General features: G+C 36.4%; 1 protein-coding gene across 8 annotated transcripts in view; it reads left to right on the top strand.

The window, feature by feature from the left end:
- The window catches only part of LOC131692871 (scavenger receptor class B member 1), a 285,198-nt gene that overhangs the window by 221,412 nt on the left and 47,264 nt on the right, over positions 1-16,522 (top strand). For all 8 annotated transcript variants that reach the window (XM_058980215.1, XM_058980210.1, XM_058980212.1 and 5 more), the window contains 2 exons: positions 13,529-13,702; positions 13,762-13,954. In XM_058980215.1, coding sequence (XP_058836198.1) covers positions 13,529-13,702; positions 13,762-13,954 — 367 coding nt within the window. The remainder of the gene's footprint in view (positions 1-13,528; positions 13,703-13,761; positions 13,955-16,522) is intronic.

Raw genomic sequence — 16,522 nt, 5'->3', positions numbered from 1 at the left:
TTATTCATATCTTTGGGTTCATATGGTCTATAAACATTCGGTGAAATGCATTTTAAAGGAAATGAATCAGAGAATCTAGAAAAAATTGTTATTCTTGATTACAGTGTTGCCAAATATCTTTTATTTCCAATTCAAAACTAAAACTGTGTTTTTCTCACAACTCGTATAATTTTTTTTCGAAAATGTTTATGCCATTGTGTTCCTCAGACATTGTCACACATAAAACCGTCTAAAACTTCAATATAACTTGAGCCAATCCCTAGATATAGTGATTTGAAGCAAAAAACCCGCAATTTCTCATCATGTTTCTAGCTATATCTAAGTAACCAAGTAGAATTTCGAAATTCTGAAAACGCCACTTTGTAGAGATTTTTCAAACAAGTAATGTGGCATATCTAACTCAGTTTACCCCAAAATGGCGTTTGTCATAAGATAGCACAACAGCGACGAAATAGAAACAAAAAACAATGAAACCATAACAAGAATGTTTCCTCAAGCAAAACAAAAACTGTTTTACCGTTGCTTAATTTTCCAAATATAAAACGATAAATAATGAATATGGGTCATTGAAACACAGTCTGCATTCCTTAAATTTGTCCATTGCAATCATTATTTCATGCGAAGTCGTAGTATGCGACATCGACAATTATTCTATTTCGTTCTTCAAATTTTACAACTGTCAAAATAGTTCCCTGTTTCATTTATTATCTTGCATTTGGCAAGCAGGGTGTGCACTTTTGGAGCGTCAGTTGAAAAAAAAATGTTTACAAGAATTACATTTTGTGCAATGTGTTCAACAGATGTCGGTAGTACATCGTGGGCGATGATTTTTTTTAGAATTTTCTTCAAGCTGTAATGTCTGTTTGTATGTGCTGCGAAGTCTGTTACAAGATAAACCGAAAATTTGGGAAGGAAATTGTACCGCCAAGACTTTTTTTAGTTACATAGGCGTCAATATTCGTCACGCTGACACACGACGGCGCACAGTGGCTGGAGGCTGGCCAAAACCTCAAAAATTTATTTTTGAAATATTGATATTTTAAATTTTTCCTAAACTTCTTATGTATTGAATGATGTATATCCAAAATTTTATGATCATTGGATAAGAACACGATTTTTAACATGAGTTTAAACGTAGCAAAGTCCGGGTTTTTTAATAATTTTTATTTCCGAAACCACCATTCTGTTCACTTCAAATGCATGTTGCTCTTTGGATTTTGGGCCGATTTCAGCACAACTAGTTTTATTGTGTTGAGGAACGAAAGAACTTGGTTAGTGCATAAAAAAAATTTGGTAAATTTGCTTGGAACTATGACTTTTTAGTGTAAATATGTTTGAGGTGGTCAGATCAAAAATACTTTTTTCACTAATGTATTCTGTGCAAATTTCGGAATCATTTCGGAACGGTCACATAGTATACATTCTATGGGAAATAACCTCTACTTTTCGAATATCATGGTCTCGTTCTGCGCCTAGGTGCGCAAAAAGGTTTAAGGGGATTTTGAAGCTTTGTTGCTGATATGGAGGCGCATGGTGTTTTGTGTAAAATAGTTAGACAATCTACAGTAAACCAACACGTTATGCAATGGATTTAAAGTAGTGTTCTTCATTTGTTATGATATTGCTGACATTGGTGAACAGTAACGGAAAATCTATCATGAAAACGGGATCATAGTTATAAGAAAGGTTCAATGACACTGTACGGAAAAATGCATTTAATATTTTACGACTTTTGACATCAAAAATGAGCTCAGCACCTCAAAATTAGCTTAAATTGTGATTTTCAGCCAAATTAGGTAACATTTGAAGTTTTGTCCGACTTTTGTTAGAAGACCCGCCACTGTGCGGCGCGCCGCCGCCGATAGGGTCCAACGGCGTGACGCCGCCGCCGCCGGTCAAATATGACACTTACGCCGCCGCCGATTAAAAATGCATCGGCCCTTCCCGAAAATTTTCAACTTGTTGAGAAATTTTATATTTGGTTGAATTTTATATTAGTTTCAAGCTCAAAATCATTTCAAACCAAATTTGACCACTAATACTGATTTTCATTAAATGAGGTTTTTACGTAATAGGGTAGATGTGCCTTTACTCTGACGTAGTTCCGATTGGTGGTGATAGAGTTAATTAAAAAATACTCGATGATTGTCGAATTAAAAACTGATTGTATTCTCCCGACAAGCCGTTGGGCCCTATTCTCACAGTCACGTCACCTAGTGACTAGAAGAAAAATTTCCTTCTAGTCACTTATTGACGTGACTGTGAGAATAGGGCCCGTTATTTATATCCCCAAATATGTTGCACATCAATTATTACATACAGGGTCTTATGGAAGACTCCTGGAGCGACTTATGCTAGGTCAGCACGTGACAAAATCAATCGGTCCGAACTTTGCACGTCGCAAACGATCGAACTGTGAACAGAGCAAGCATGGAACCTTGATGAAGTTCAATCGTTTGTGTCAGCATATAGTTCTGTGACCACCTATACTAATTTATTAACAATGGGCACGTCTTTTAATTTGTGCACCACAACTCTTCTCATTATTCAGGATGTCATACTATTTAGAATGTAACTAGGCTTACAGTGATTGGATTGCGCCTAAATAGGTATCAGCATGCTTACTTCGTTCTTAAGCAGCAGTAACATAAAATATCTGGTTTGGGAAATGTAAAATACTAGCGTTTGAGCGAAGTGAAAAGGCGACCACAACGCACCCTTCAAATGGATGAGATGAATACAGGAGCTAAGATGAATTAGAGCACAGTAGCCGTACGTATTGCACAATGTTCTTTTTAAAATCGAACACATTTATAACTTATTAACGAAGGAAGCCTGGAGGTTCGGTATTTCGAGACAAACTGTTTTCTTTCCAAATATCTGAAAACCACCTTAACAAAAACAAAATAAAACTGAAATGTTATATAACTAGAACCATTTTTAAAGAAACACCCCAATTTTGTTTGGTAAATTTCTTGTAAAAATGAAAAGTACACGACACAGATCTCCAATGTCCTCAACGAAGTTTTTGAAATATATTTTACTTCTATTCTGAAGGACGGCGATACTCAATTTCGAACCAGTAAAAAGCAAATTTACTGATTTTAGCCAAATCAGAATCACCCTGTCCACTATGTAAATCAATAGAAGTGTCACTTGCAGTGCATTTTTTTTCTTAAGCATTGAACTATGTCTCTTATACCGTCCATAGTACAAGTAATTTAAACGTATTATTGGACCAATTTAAGATAAACCAAATTGTTAATATCACTTTTGCAGTTTGTATTATTATTTATTATTTTTTTATTGTCCTTTAGATGATTTCTAGAACTATTGAAGTTGAACATTTTCTTCTATCACATCGGAGCTCTAGCTTCTATTTTTCAATGTTAAATTAAAAAAATGATTTTTGAAATCAATTTTGTGATATTTTAAATATCATCAATGCCATTTTCCTTGAATTTAAAGTCACCAATAACTAATAATAACTAATAACATTTCAATGATAGAAGATAGATATGCGGTGTTTTGAAACAAATTATTCTCCCTCAAACAATTTTAAAGTTGTCTGAAAGTTACTTCAGTTTTAAATAAACACCGAAAAACTTCATGAGTAAAATTGTTTTACTACGAAACGCCATAAACCCTGATTTTAAATTTAAATAAATTTAAATATGTATTCCGTCTTCAGCAAAATATTTTAAAATTTATCATTTTCTAACATCACTGAAGGTTTGATGTTTGATCTGGGTAGTTACTTTAAGTGTTATTTTTGGAACAAGAGGGGGCTTACCAACAGAGCTTCCAAATGATTTTGTTGAAAACATGTATCCTCTTAATAATCTGTATTTATTCATGTATTGAATGACCACTGTGCGCTCGTAAATAAGCATTTACAATTGAGCACACTTCATACTTCGGTTTATCCCTCCATAGTAATTCATACAGCGGTCGGAAGCCAGTAAAATAGGAATATACTACACCAACACGACCTGCACAAAACATCACCTACCATTTATTTTAAACATAATTAAATCGTATGGTTTGAAGCTCATCGGCATACCTTTGTAGCCAATAACCTGCACTTGGTCCAGTCTTATCGCGTCTAACCACCCGACTGACTTATATTTGCGAGTTCTTTTTCGTTCATATTTGCCATTGTCTATTCGTTCAACGGTAAACAATTCAAGCCATTATGAATGTAACCGAGTTTGACCGAAATTTTTGTTTGAGTTGCATAACCTCATACTTTAATTGTGAGAAACTGAGTTGTCTTGTAGGTTCATTGTGTTAAGAAAACAGACAGTACTCTTGTATAAAAAATAACAATTTTGTTGTCATTGTCATTGCGTCCAGACAATTAATATGGACTGTCATGCACTTTCCTCATGTATAGTAGAAATGAAAGCTATAAACTGAACAAACTTAGAACGGAAGCAGACTCATACAAATAAACATGATTGGAAAGCAGTGCGCAGGTCCGCGGGTAACGTGGGTAGTACTATCTACTCGAAGGTAACCGAGTGGGTTATTTCCCCACTCGAAATTTGGAAGCTATTCAAAACATTTAAATCTGCCACGCATGTATCTCGGGCACACATTGCCGCACATATGAATACTTCGATGTAAGTACAACAATTCCATTTGCACAAACGCACTGCAAATAGTTTAATGTGAATGTCATGCAAGCGAGTGTATTACGAAAGTGGGAAAAATCCCTATGCTTCCTACTCACTCGGGCTAAAATGGTGACATCGGCCTCTTTACTCCTTTTTCGTCCAACTCCCCCACGGAACTACATCAAGAGATTACTACGTGGGAGAGGGGCTCGTTGTTCTTTCGTCGTACCTCTTTCTTTTACTCATGACGTTTCCGCAGCTCGAAGCCTCACTTGATGTGATCTTTGAGCCATTCAACTCTCGACGCTTCTCTTGCTTTCCGGCTCCATCTATTACTCTGTCACTTATCTTTCGTCTCAGTAAGCCGTTTAGCTCCTGATCCCATGAGTCATATAGCTCCTGTTTCAGTGAGTAATTCAGCTCCAAGATTTATCGCAATCAACGAGGATAGTCCCCGGCGCTGAACTCACCCGAACTAGTCCGCCAAAGTGCTCTTCGGCGGAGGAACTTCTCCTGAAATCGAAATCTGTTTTTTAAGCCATTTAGCTCTCAGGTTTATCAAGACCTACTCGGTTTTTTTTCTGGCGGTTAAACTACTCTACTTTGATTCAAAGTTCCGTGGCGGCGGAATTTCTCTCGATACCGATGTTTCTTTCATGAGCCGATTAGCTCCCGGATCTTATATAGAAAACAGCAGCGTACCTTCATCGGGGGTTACTTTACGTCACGGAGGCTACTTTACCCCAAAATTAAAGAATGATACTTGAGCTTCTAGTTCAAATTTAACGTTATATTTTGACAAAAGCAAATTTCTAACTCAAAGCCGATTTTTATTAGTGTACTAGTTTGACTATTTTGAAAAATAACGGTCATCAATAATTTGCAACTTGAGTACTGTAATTGCAATGGCGCAAACATATAAAAACGCTATCGTTTCTAGAAGTATTTAAACTATGTGTATTGAAGCAATTTGTTGTGGAATGACAGAAAAAGCAGCTGGGAATAGTTCTGCATTGAGGTGAATGAACTTATGGTTAAAACCTTACTAAACAAAGGTCCTCAGTATATTGGAAATATCTCATTAAAGATGGATGAACTGACCTGACCATTAAATATAACAGTACCATTCGTGTTTCTGATGGAAAAGCTTTCGCACTCCGGAACACAATTAAAATTTTTTTTTTTACTTTTAGAAAAAATACTAAAACAAGATTGTCTAATTCATAAGGCTAAATAAAAAGTATATCATCAACAGCGTTTTTTCCAGCTTCATTGTAGGACTTATTGACTTTCCAAAAACAAGGTTATTGGATGCGTGGTAAGCAGTTCTTGAACATCCCCTTGTATTTTTACGAGCACGACATTCATTTGCATTCACACATAAATAACGAGCATAATCTATAATCTATAATAAATCAAGAAGTTAACATGATTTTGAAAAAAAACTTTTTGGCGTAATGTAGCGTAATGTATTTTTAGTTCTTTATATCTCATATTCAATCTTGTCCGCTTTGCTAGAGGCCGTATATACTACTGCGCACTCCACAAGTATCACGGGAGGAGGATATTTGTTTGTAAGTATAGAAAAATTTGATTCTGCTTCTGCTTTACCGACGCCAGAGAGATGACTCCACTCTATCTAGACTAGATATCGATCCATAAACTCATGGACCGGGGACCAACGGCTTTGCTTTACTTCCTTTCCGAAGGAAGACGTGACCACAGATTTTTTTACTTCAGAAAAATCTCAGCGACCTCGTCTGGAATTGAACCCAGGCCAACTGGAAAGAATGCCAACCTATTCGTGCGAAAGTCGAGCAACGACCGACGCAAGCGAACACGCGGTACCTCTATAAATAGCCTTACGTATCTTTTTTTTTATTACAGAGTTTTTACTTTAGGGTCATTCGCCTCTTTTCGGGTTAGAGAAATCACTTTGGGAAAAATCTCTAACCCTATGTGCGGTTCGGAATCAAACCCAGGTGAGCTGCGTACAAGGCAATCGATTTACCAACTAAGCTATGCCCGTCCCCAACCTCCCGTATATGATTGAGTTGCTTAGGTGCTTCCTATTGACGGCTCTGCCCGGAATAGATTGCCTGATGTATGGGAGTTTTCACGTTTTCCGAGATCTATTTATTTTTGCTTGTTTTTCAATAGTGTAGTATTGTACTATACTGCACAAAAACAAACATAGCGATGAAACATAATTTGTTAATTCCGAATTTATTGGTAATAAACTGACGGAAATCCGTTCATAAATAACAAAGCTATTAGCGTTCAAAATAGTGACGCAAAAACGTGACATCGTTTGATTTTAGATTTTAGAATGACAACCTGCCCCAGAAAGTGCAGTAAGACATTTCCAATGTCAAAAATTCCTTCGGCAACTGGTAATGGTAATGACCTTTATTTGGAAATAGTCGTTTACGCAATCCACTCAGTAATTTTTTTTGCTGACAAGCTGCGGTAAACAATTATTGTCAACATTGGGACTGTGGGATAAAGAGTGCTCAGACGTGTACGCGGAGAAGGCCACTGCGTATAAGACCTTCCGGAACGACGGGTTACCCGCTAGTTTTCGACAGTAGAGATGGGCCATTCGTTCGCGAACGGTTCAAGTGAACTGGTTCTTCGAAGAGAATGAGCGAACGGAAGTTCTTTTTAAAAGAACGGTAGTTCTCAATTCTCTTCAAAGCGAATGAACTGAACCTGACCTAAAGCCGTTTGGCGAATTTCTCGGACCGATTTTTAGGCGAACGAATGAAAATGAACCGACTTGCCGTCCCACAAACCGCTCTCTGTGCTCTCCCAGAATGGAACCGGCGAAGAACGACTCATCACATTCTCTATTTCTCTAGTTATACATCATGAAGAAATCGCTACCCTTGATGAACTTGTTAAGCATACAGGGGTATAATAGTTTGGGCAGCATCTGTTTGGTTCCTCTCCAAGAATCGAATGTTTTGAGAGACATTCGCTAGATACAAGTAAATTATCAGCTGAACGGAAGAACGGTTCATCTGAACTAGTTCTTTTTACAGAACTGTTCAGTCGGGAATGGTTCTTCGAAGTGAACTGTTTCGCCCATCTCTATTCGACAGTACGCGGCGTTAGACAAGCGAATGAAGAGTTTGATGAAAGCCAAAAAACGCGGTTATTGGCGCCGGTTCGTCGACAGATTAACGAGAGAAACATCGATGAGCACTCTTTGGGGAACAGCTCGACGTATGCGAAACCGAAGTAGTACTAATGAGAGCGTGGAATATTCAAACTGTTGGATATTCGATTTCTCCAAGAAGGTTTGTCCGGATTCCGCCCCGGCACAGAAGCTCTACCGCGCCGCGTCCCCTCACGATAACGCGAACGAAACACCTTTTTCGATTGTGGAGTTCTCACTTGCTCTCTTGTCGTCTAACAATAAAGCTCCAGGGCCAGACAGAATCAAATTCAACTTGTTGAAGAATCTACCAGACTGCCAAGAGACGCTTATTGAACTTATTTAATAAGTTTCTTGAGGCTAACATTGTCCCACACGATTGGAGGCAAGTGAAGGTCATCGCCATCCAAAAACCAGGAAAACCAGCCTCCGACCACAATTCGTATCGACCGATCGCAATGCTATCCTGTATCCAGAAGTTGTTCAAGAAAATGATCCTATCCCACCTCGACAATTGCGCCGAAACAAATGGTTTACTGTCAGATACACAATTTGGCTTTCGCAAAGGCAAAGGGACGAACGATTGTCTTGCGTTGCTCTCAACCGAAATTCAAATGGCCTATGCTAGCAAAGAGCAAATGGCATCAGTGTTCCTAGATATAAAGGGGGCTTTTGATTCAGTTTCGATCAACATTCTTTCAGAGAAGCTGCACGAGCATGGTCTTTCAGCGACTTTAAACAACTTTTTACTAAACTTGTTGTCGGAAAAGCGCATGCATTTTTCGCATGGTGACTTATCGACATCACGATTTAGCATGGGCCTTCCCCAGGGCTCATGTCTAAGCCCCCTGTTATACAATTTCTACGTCAACGACATTGAGGTCAATTCCTGCACGTTAAGGCAACTTGCAGACGATAGCGTGGTTTCTGTAACGGGACCCAAAGCTGTCGATCTACAAGGACCATTACAGAATACCTTGGACAATTTGTCTGCTTGGGCTATTAAGCTGGGTATCGAATTCTCCACGGAGAAAACTGAGCTGGTTGTATTTTCTAGGAAGCGTGAACCAGAACAACTACAGCTTCTATTAATGGGTCAAACCATCGCTCAGGTCTTCACAGCAAAATATCTAGGGGTCTGGTTCGACTCGAAAGGTACTTGGGGATGCCATATTCGGTATCTGAAACCGAAATGCCAGCAAAGGATCAACTTTCTTCGTACATTAACCGGAACGTGGTGGGGTGCCCACCCAGAAGACCTAATTAGGTTGTATCAAACAACGATACTGTCGGTAATGGAATACGGATGCTTCTGCTTTCGCTCCGCCGCGAACATGCATTTCATCAAACTCGAAAGAATTCTGTATCGTTGTTTGCGTATCGCCTTAGGGTGCATGCAGTCGACCCATACGATGAGTCTCGAAGTCCTGGCGGGCGTTCTCCCGCTGAAGAACCAATTTGGGAACTCTCATATCGATTGCTCATCCTCTCGAACATTCTTTTCGAAAAATTATTTTTCGAACGAAATGATATAGAAAGGTACTTACTTCAGCAAAGTTGTGGAAAAATGTTTTTCAAGAAACATTTTCAAATGCATCAAAGTTATAGCATTATCGGTTTTCATGCTATAATTATTTTTATTCTTTAACCTAGGGTGTTTCTGAAAAAGTCAGTTTTTTAACTATAACTTTTTAAGTAGTTAGTTTATCTTAATACTCTCTATGAAGCAATTTTAGTACTTTTCATTGCACATATTTTTGCTGAAGAATGTGAATCGATATCATTTTTCGTTATCGAGTTACGATAATTTTTTTTAAATAAAGATGATAGTTTTCAATGACCTTTAACTCAGAAGGTTGCAAAAAGTAGCAACTAAATTTGTACTTTTACGAAAGTGCATCGAAAATACTATAAAGTATCTCAAAATCAACTTTTGCTTTTTTATCCTTCAGCGAAAAACGTTGACATCAACATTATAATCAAATGACATCGGTTTACGGCTGTTTTTAACCCTTTCATGCCCAACTTTTTTCTAGTGCATGTAGGGTTTCAAAACTATTTTTCCTTGAAAACGGTTGGGTCAAGAAACACGAAAAGCCTATTTTCATAAAGATAGGTGCTTCCATGGCAGTGCTAGAAGCTGGTCAATTTTTACCTTGTAATGCTCAATGCAATTCTCCTAGAATAATGACAATAGTCCAAATTGATAAGTTTTATCAGTTTTCAATAATATTGCACCATAACGAAGATATATGAAAAAATCATTTTCCGTCGTCAACGTAAACTATCCCTGGCAGCACTGCTCCATCAGAATCCAATCAGACTAATTGCAATAACTTCAGTTCTAGAGCTGATCCTTGTAACTGTTAATACTCAAATTAAAGGCAATAATCACATTAATGAGCCTTACTTGTTTTTGTGAGCAAATCTCGCCTCAATCAAAAGTTATAGCTGTTTTAAAACGTTGTTGTCCACAAATAACATGGGCATGAATGGGTTAAGGGCCTGGTCATCGCCATTTAGCACCTGCTTTACTAGATCAAAAAGTCGAGTTTTTAAATGATTTTTTGAGCTTGTCAAATATATGTACACAAACATTGAAAACGTTAGGCTCAGGCAGATATTTATTTTACTATTCTACATCATCATAATTATTATAATCACAATCATCAACATCATCAGCATCGTCGTCGCTATAGTTATCTGAATCGTGTTTCTTTTCCCAAAGATAGTTTCCTTTTCCTTTTCAAGCACAATTCATGCACTCGGTTTTTTGGACGGCCAATAATTTTGAACATTATATAAACAGTATAAAAAGTAGATCATGTTACTTTAAAAAGCGAATGAATTAAGGATTACCCTTCATTCTGTTCTAAGTAAGCGACGAATTTCTGTGAATGCTGTTTTAGGTGGAAGTACATTTTTTTGGAACTGTTAACAGCTTCTCAAAATATTTCGAATTTTTATCGAAAACTTTCGTCTCAATTTGATTACTGTCTTTCCAAAATTGATCAAACCTTTTACATGTTTTAATTGCTACAGCTTTTGCATTCCGAGCGAAATTCTTTTTTTCATTTTCTCCCACATCAATTGATCTCATAATTTTCTCAAACCCAGCCTTTATTTTATTTCTATTTTCACCTTTGTTCACTTTCCAGAGATCGAATGATTTTTTTTTATCCATTTTAACGGAACTAATAATACAAAGCAATACACGCGTTCATCAAAGCAGTCGTCGGCTACTGCGATTCGATACATGAATGGGATTGATACCAATTAGACTGTCACGACTCGTGGTGTTGTTGTTTATATATGACATCGAAGGACGAAAAAGCAAAAGCTGATTTCGAGATATTTGATAGTATTTTTATGCATTTTCTAAAGAGTACAAATTTAGCTGCTACTTTTTGCAACCTTCTGAGTTAGAGGTCATTGAAAACTATCATTTTTGTATAAAAAAATGATCGTAACTCGATAATGAAAAATGATATCGATTCACATTCTTCGGCAAAAATATGCGCAATGAAAAGTACTAAAATTGTTTCATAGAGAGTATTAAGATAGACTGACTACTTAAAAAGTTATAGTTAAAAACTGACTTTTTCAGAAACACCCTAAGTTAAAGAATAAAAATAATTATAGCATGAAAACCGATAGTGCTATAATTTTGATGCATTTGAAAATGTTTCTTGAAAAACATTTTTCTACAACTTTGCTGAAGTAAGTACCTTTCTATATCATTTCGTTCGAAAAATAATTTTTCGAAAAGAATGTTCGAGAGGACCACCCTAGTTACATTTTACTTTAAAAGAAAGCCAATTTTATTCCCACAAATATTTTCTCAGACATAATTTCTCTAAAATGAACGGTTTGGAAGATATTGATTTTTGTACCAAAAAACCGCCACTGTGACCCATAGTGGTTTGATGTGACTCCAAGGCGACACCAAACATCTCTGTCGAATGAGCCAACAAACACGGGACCTACACCTACGTACAAACCACACACGCAACTCGAACTCTTTCCGATCCGCATCTGAGCCGTACTACGAAATCGTCTGGAGGAACCCCTGCCGACTTGAGGAAGAACACCCGGCCTCCCTGTACATAATTCTTCCTGATGAAGGCCACCGGAGTCTGCATCCTATGCCGCTGATCTCCCGATGCTTGAAACTGAAAGTTAATTACTTCCTTCCCTGCCATCTTTGTCCACCCTCACTCCCCTGACTCTTATACCCAGAAGTATCACCCTCTACTCCCCCCCCCCCCGTCCACCAAATAGCCACCCGAAGCATTTAGCTCTTTCTGTCTCTTCTAGTTCTAACTATGCTTCAATAATCTCCCTGCTAAAAATGTCAAACCATATTGCCCTACAAACTAAATGACCCCTCTAATCTTACGAAAATTATATTACCCACTTGTGTATATGTGTAGCAATAAAGTCTCCTTAGTTTAATTTAAAAAAAATCAGTATGTAATCCCCTAGTTTTAAGTAATTTGAAATGTAAAACAAACCAAGATATGCACCTTTAAGCTAACGCAAACTTGCTTTATTAAATAAACAATTTGAACAAGAAAACATTGGGACTGTTTCAATATTACAATCAAGACAGAGTTGACCGCTAGTATGGCTCGTAAAAAGCGTCTGTTAAAATCGTAGTGAAGAGTTCTTGTTTTTGTAAAGGAGAAATAATAACTCAGCAGGGTTCATCTAAATTTTCTAATTCTTTCAGAATATTGTAAAAATTTCTCAATAATGTTTTATCTATTTCACTCACATTATGTCTCTGACATTACCCAGACATCTTTTTATTTTGTTCCGACATTGTGTTGAAAAAGAATTCATTCACCCAAAAAAATCGCCAAAAGCATAAAAAATATGATGTGTGATCATTGTTTTGCAATACCGTCGCTTCGCACGCGTGGTTCTTATCTTTGCTTCATATCTTGGCGCCCTGATTTGGTTCAAAAGGTACGGCGCTGATCTTACAAACCAAACGTCCTACGTTCGAACATAAACCAAGAAAGATCATATGCATACCACAGACGTTAAAATTTCCAATCGAGTTCAGTATCTAATACAAAATGTTGATCACAGCCTTTCACACATAATTTAAATTACTGGGTACAGTAAAATTTTGCTGGGGTTTTGAACAGCAAACCGTTCGGTAATCAATTCAGTAAAACAATTTGCTACCGAACTCTCCGCAATCCGTTCTATCCAAACGTCAAAAAACACTGGTCAGTCAGCAGTTTCCTCTGAAAATGGCGACTTGACAGATGATTTGCTGTACCTGTTTTGTAAGTTTTTGACGAGGTTCGGTAAGATTGGTACAATTTTGCTGAACAATCAGTCAGTATTTTACTGGATAATGTTTATGTACCGAAAAAAACAGAAGAGCTGATAAATTCAGTGAAAAATATTGCGGGTTTCAGTAAATTATTCGAAAAATTACTGAAAATCGCTAAAAAATGAAAACTATTCTGCTAATTTTTAAACAATTTGCTGATAGCTCCTTAAAAATATCACTTTACTGAGCAAGTCGTCGAAAGAAATTACTGAACAAGTTTGGGCTGGGTTAGTGTGTTGTTTTATTTAATGGTGCAATACTCCTGAAAGCATTATTGAATCCATACAGAAACTATCGCTAACAATAAACCCTTGCCAACCGTTTTATTAAATCCACTTCTGTCAATAACGTCCTTTTGAAATTAACGATACATTGATCTAATACATTTTAATTTTGCAGAGAAACTTGGGAAAAAGTCAACATTGATGAAAATCCTAACGGAACTATCAGCTATAACCAGAAACGAGTGTATATTTTCGATGAAAATCAATCTGGAGGCTCCGAAGACGATGTGGTGATAGTACCGAATATTCCTATGCTTAGTGCTACATCACAAAGTAAACATGCAGCTAGGTAAAATATTTAAAAGGCTGAAAATCTCATATACTTTTCTCATTGAACATTTATTTCAGGTTTCTGCGACTTGCAATGGCAAGTATAATGGATATTTTAAAAATCAAACCATTCGTTGAGGTTTCTGTTGGTCAGCTACTATGGGGTTATGAAGATCCTCTGTTAAAACTAGCAAAGGATGTAGTACCCAAAGAACAAAAATTACCGTATGAAGAATTTGGTCTAATGTATGGAAAGAATAGTACATCAAAGGTATGTATTTGTTGCGTTTACGATTGTGATGACTTTTATGTTTCCAGTTTTCCTCCTGTAGTTTTAGGCTGAACCGTTTTTACGAGTTATTAAAATACTTCAAAAATTAAAAAAATTGCGTTAGTTTTTCAAAAACCCAGCTCCTGATTATAGTTTGTAGATTTTCTTATATATTTAACTTGAAAATTCTTTATAAATATTGTCGCACTAAAGTCTCTTTACTGTGGCCCGATTAGAAATGTTTTGGAGTACGCGGTGCAAGTGTGGGAGCTATATCATGCCGTTTAAAGTGACCGATTAGAGCGTGTACAAAGATGTTACGTGCAAGTAACTTGTCGGAACCGACAGCATGAAGTAACAAGTTACTTTACGCTTGTCCGGACATGCCGTAGACTCAGGTGATTCGCATTTCTAATGCCAAAAGACCCTGACTCCTACGGTAGCAGACAAAAAGTTAAGTCGCCGGTGAGCTCTAAGCTTGCATATATGATCCTTCCACGCTTTTCTAAACTTTCTCCCTTCAACACCTTGCTCTCCCTTGAATAGTATGGCTCTAAATATTGAAAAATATACTTCACCTTCCAGTCCCTTGCTAATTAAATGCCGTAAAAACTGTTGACAAATTGACTCAATAGGTCCTTAACAAAAATGGTTAACAAAAAAATGGTAAAAATACGATCCCGTTAGATTACCGATATATACAGACAGATATATGTTGCTTGATTTGCAGACGCTGGAGACCAGGCGCATCTCTGCAGAGAATTTTAGTATTCGACTTGCTGTCAGGCAACATCGACAGCCCACACTTTCTGTCCAGTATTAGTTTGTTTATGCCTCCCCGTGCTCTATGTAACCCCACTATGTTATGGATCCCCATTCACCGAATTGTGTATGGTAAAAATTACCCAATCGACAGATGTTGCCGCAAATTTAACGATATTTGTACTGTGTTTGATTTTAACGTGTCCAAGAATTTATAAGTTAGTAGCTAATACCCATCGCGCGTTGCTGCGACTTTCAACGAAATATGAAGAAAACACAATTTGTCCCGAAGCGCCATCTGGCGGGCACATAATCCCCAATCAGTGGCACACAAACACGCTCCATAACAAATTCCTACTATGTAAAAATTTTTACGGCAATCGGATAAGCCGTTTGGGAGTCCATAAATCATATACATACAAACATTGACTTTTATATATATAGATAGATAGATAGATAGATAGATAGATAGATAGATAGATAGATAGATAGATAGATAGACTAGCTAATACCCATCGCGCGTTGCTGCGATTTTCAACGAAATTAGAGGAAAACAAAATTTGTTCCAAAGCGCCATCTGGCGGGCAGATAATCCCCAACAAATAGCATACAAACACGCCCCATAACAAATACCTACTGTGTATAAATTTTTACGAAAATCATTCAAGCCGTTTGGGTCCATAACAAATTCCTACTATGTATAAATTTTTACGGCAATCGGTTAAGCCGTTTGGGAGTCCATAAATCATATACATACAAACATTGACTTTTATATATATATATATATATATAGATAGATAGATAGATAGATAGATAGATAGATAGATAGATAGATAGATAGATAGATAGATAGATAGATAGATAGATAGATAGATAGATAGATAGATAGATAGATAGATAGATAGATAGATAGATAGATAGATAGATAGATAGATAGATAGATAGATAGATAGATAGATAGATAGATAGATAGATAGATAGATAGATAGATAGATAGATAGATAGATAGGTAGATAGATAGATAGATAGATAGATAGATAGATAGATAGATAGATAGATAGATAGATAGATAGATAGATAGATAGATAGATAGATAGATAGATAGATAGATAGATAGATAGATAGATAGATAGATAGATAGATAGATAGATAGATAGATAGATAGATAGATAGATAGATAGATAGATAGATAGATAGATAGATAGATAGATAGATAGATAGATAGATAGATAGATAGATAGATAGATAGATAGATAGATAGATAGATAGATAGATAGATAGATAGATAGATAGATAGATAGATAGATAGATAGATAGATAGATAGATAGATAGATAGATAGATAGATAGATAGATAGATAGATAGATAGATAGATAGATAGATAGATAGATAGATAGATAGATAGATAGATAGATAGATAGATAGATAGATAGATAGATAGATAGATAGATAGATAGATAGATAGATAGATAGATAGATAGATAGATAGATAGATAGATAGATAGATAGATAGATAGATAGATAGATAGATAGATAGATAGATAGATAGATAGATAGATAGATAGATAGATAGATAGATAGATAGATAGATAGATAGATAGATAGATAGATAGATAGATAGATAGATAGATAGATAGATAGATAGATAGATAGATAGATAGATAGATAGATAGATAGATAGATAGATAGATAGATAGATAGATAGATAGATAGATAGATAGATAGATAGATAGATAGATAGATAGATAGATAGATAGATAGATAGATAGATAGATAGATAGATAGATAGATAGATAGATAGATAGA

Source organism: Topomyia yanbarensis, chromosome 3, assembly GCF_030247195.1.
Source record: "Topomyia yanbarensis strain Yona2022 chromosome 3, ASM3024719v1, whole genome shotgun sequence".
NCBI lineage: Eukaryota > Metazoa > Arthropoda > Insecta > Diptera > Culicidae > Topomyia > Topomyia yanbarensis.
The sequence above is the reverse complement of the archived record's forward strand: the minus strand, read 5'-3'. Positions and strand labels throughout refer to the sequence as shown.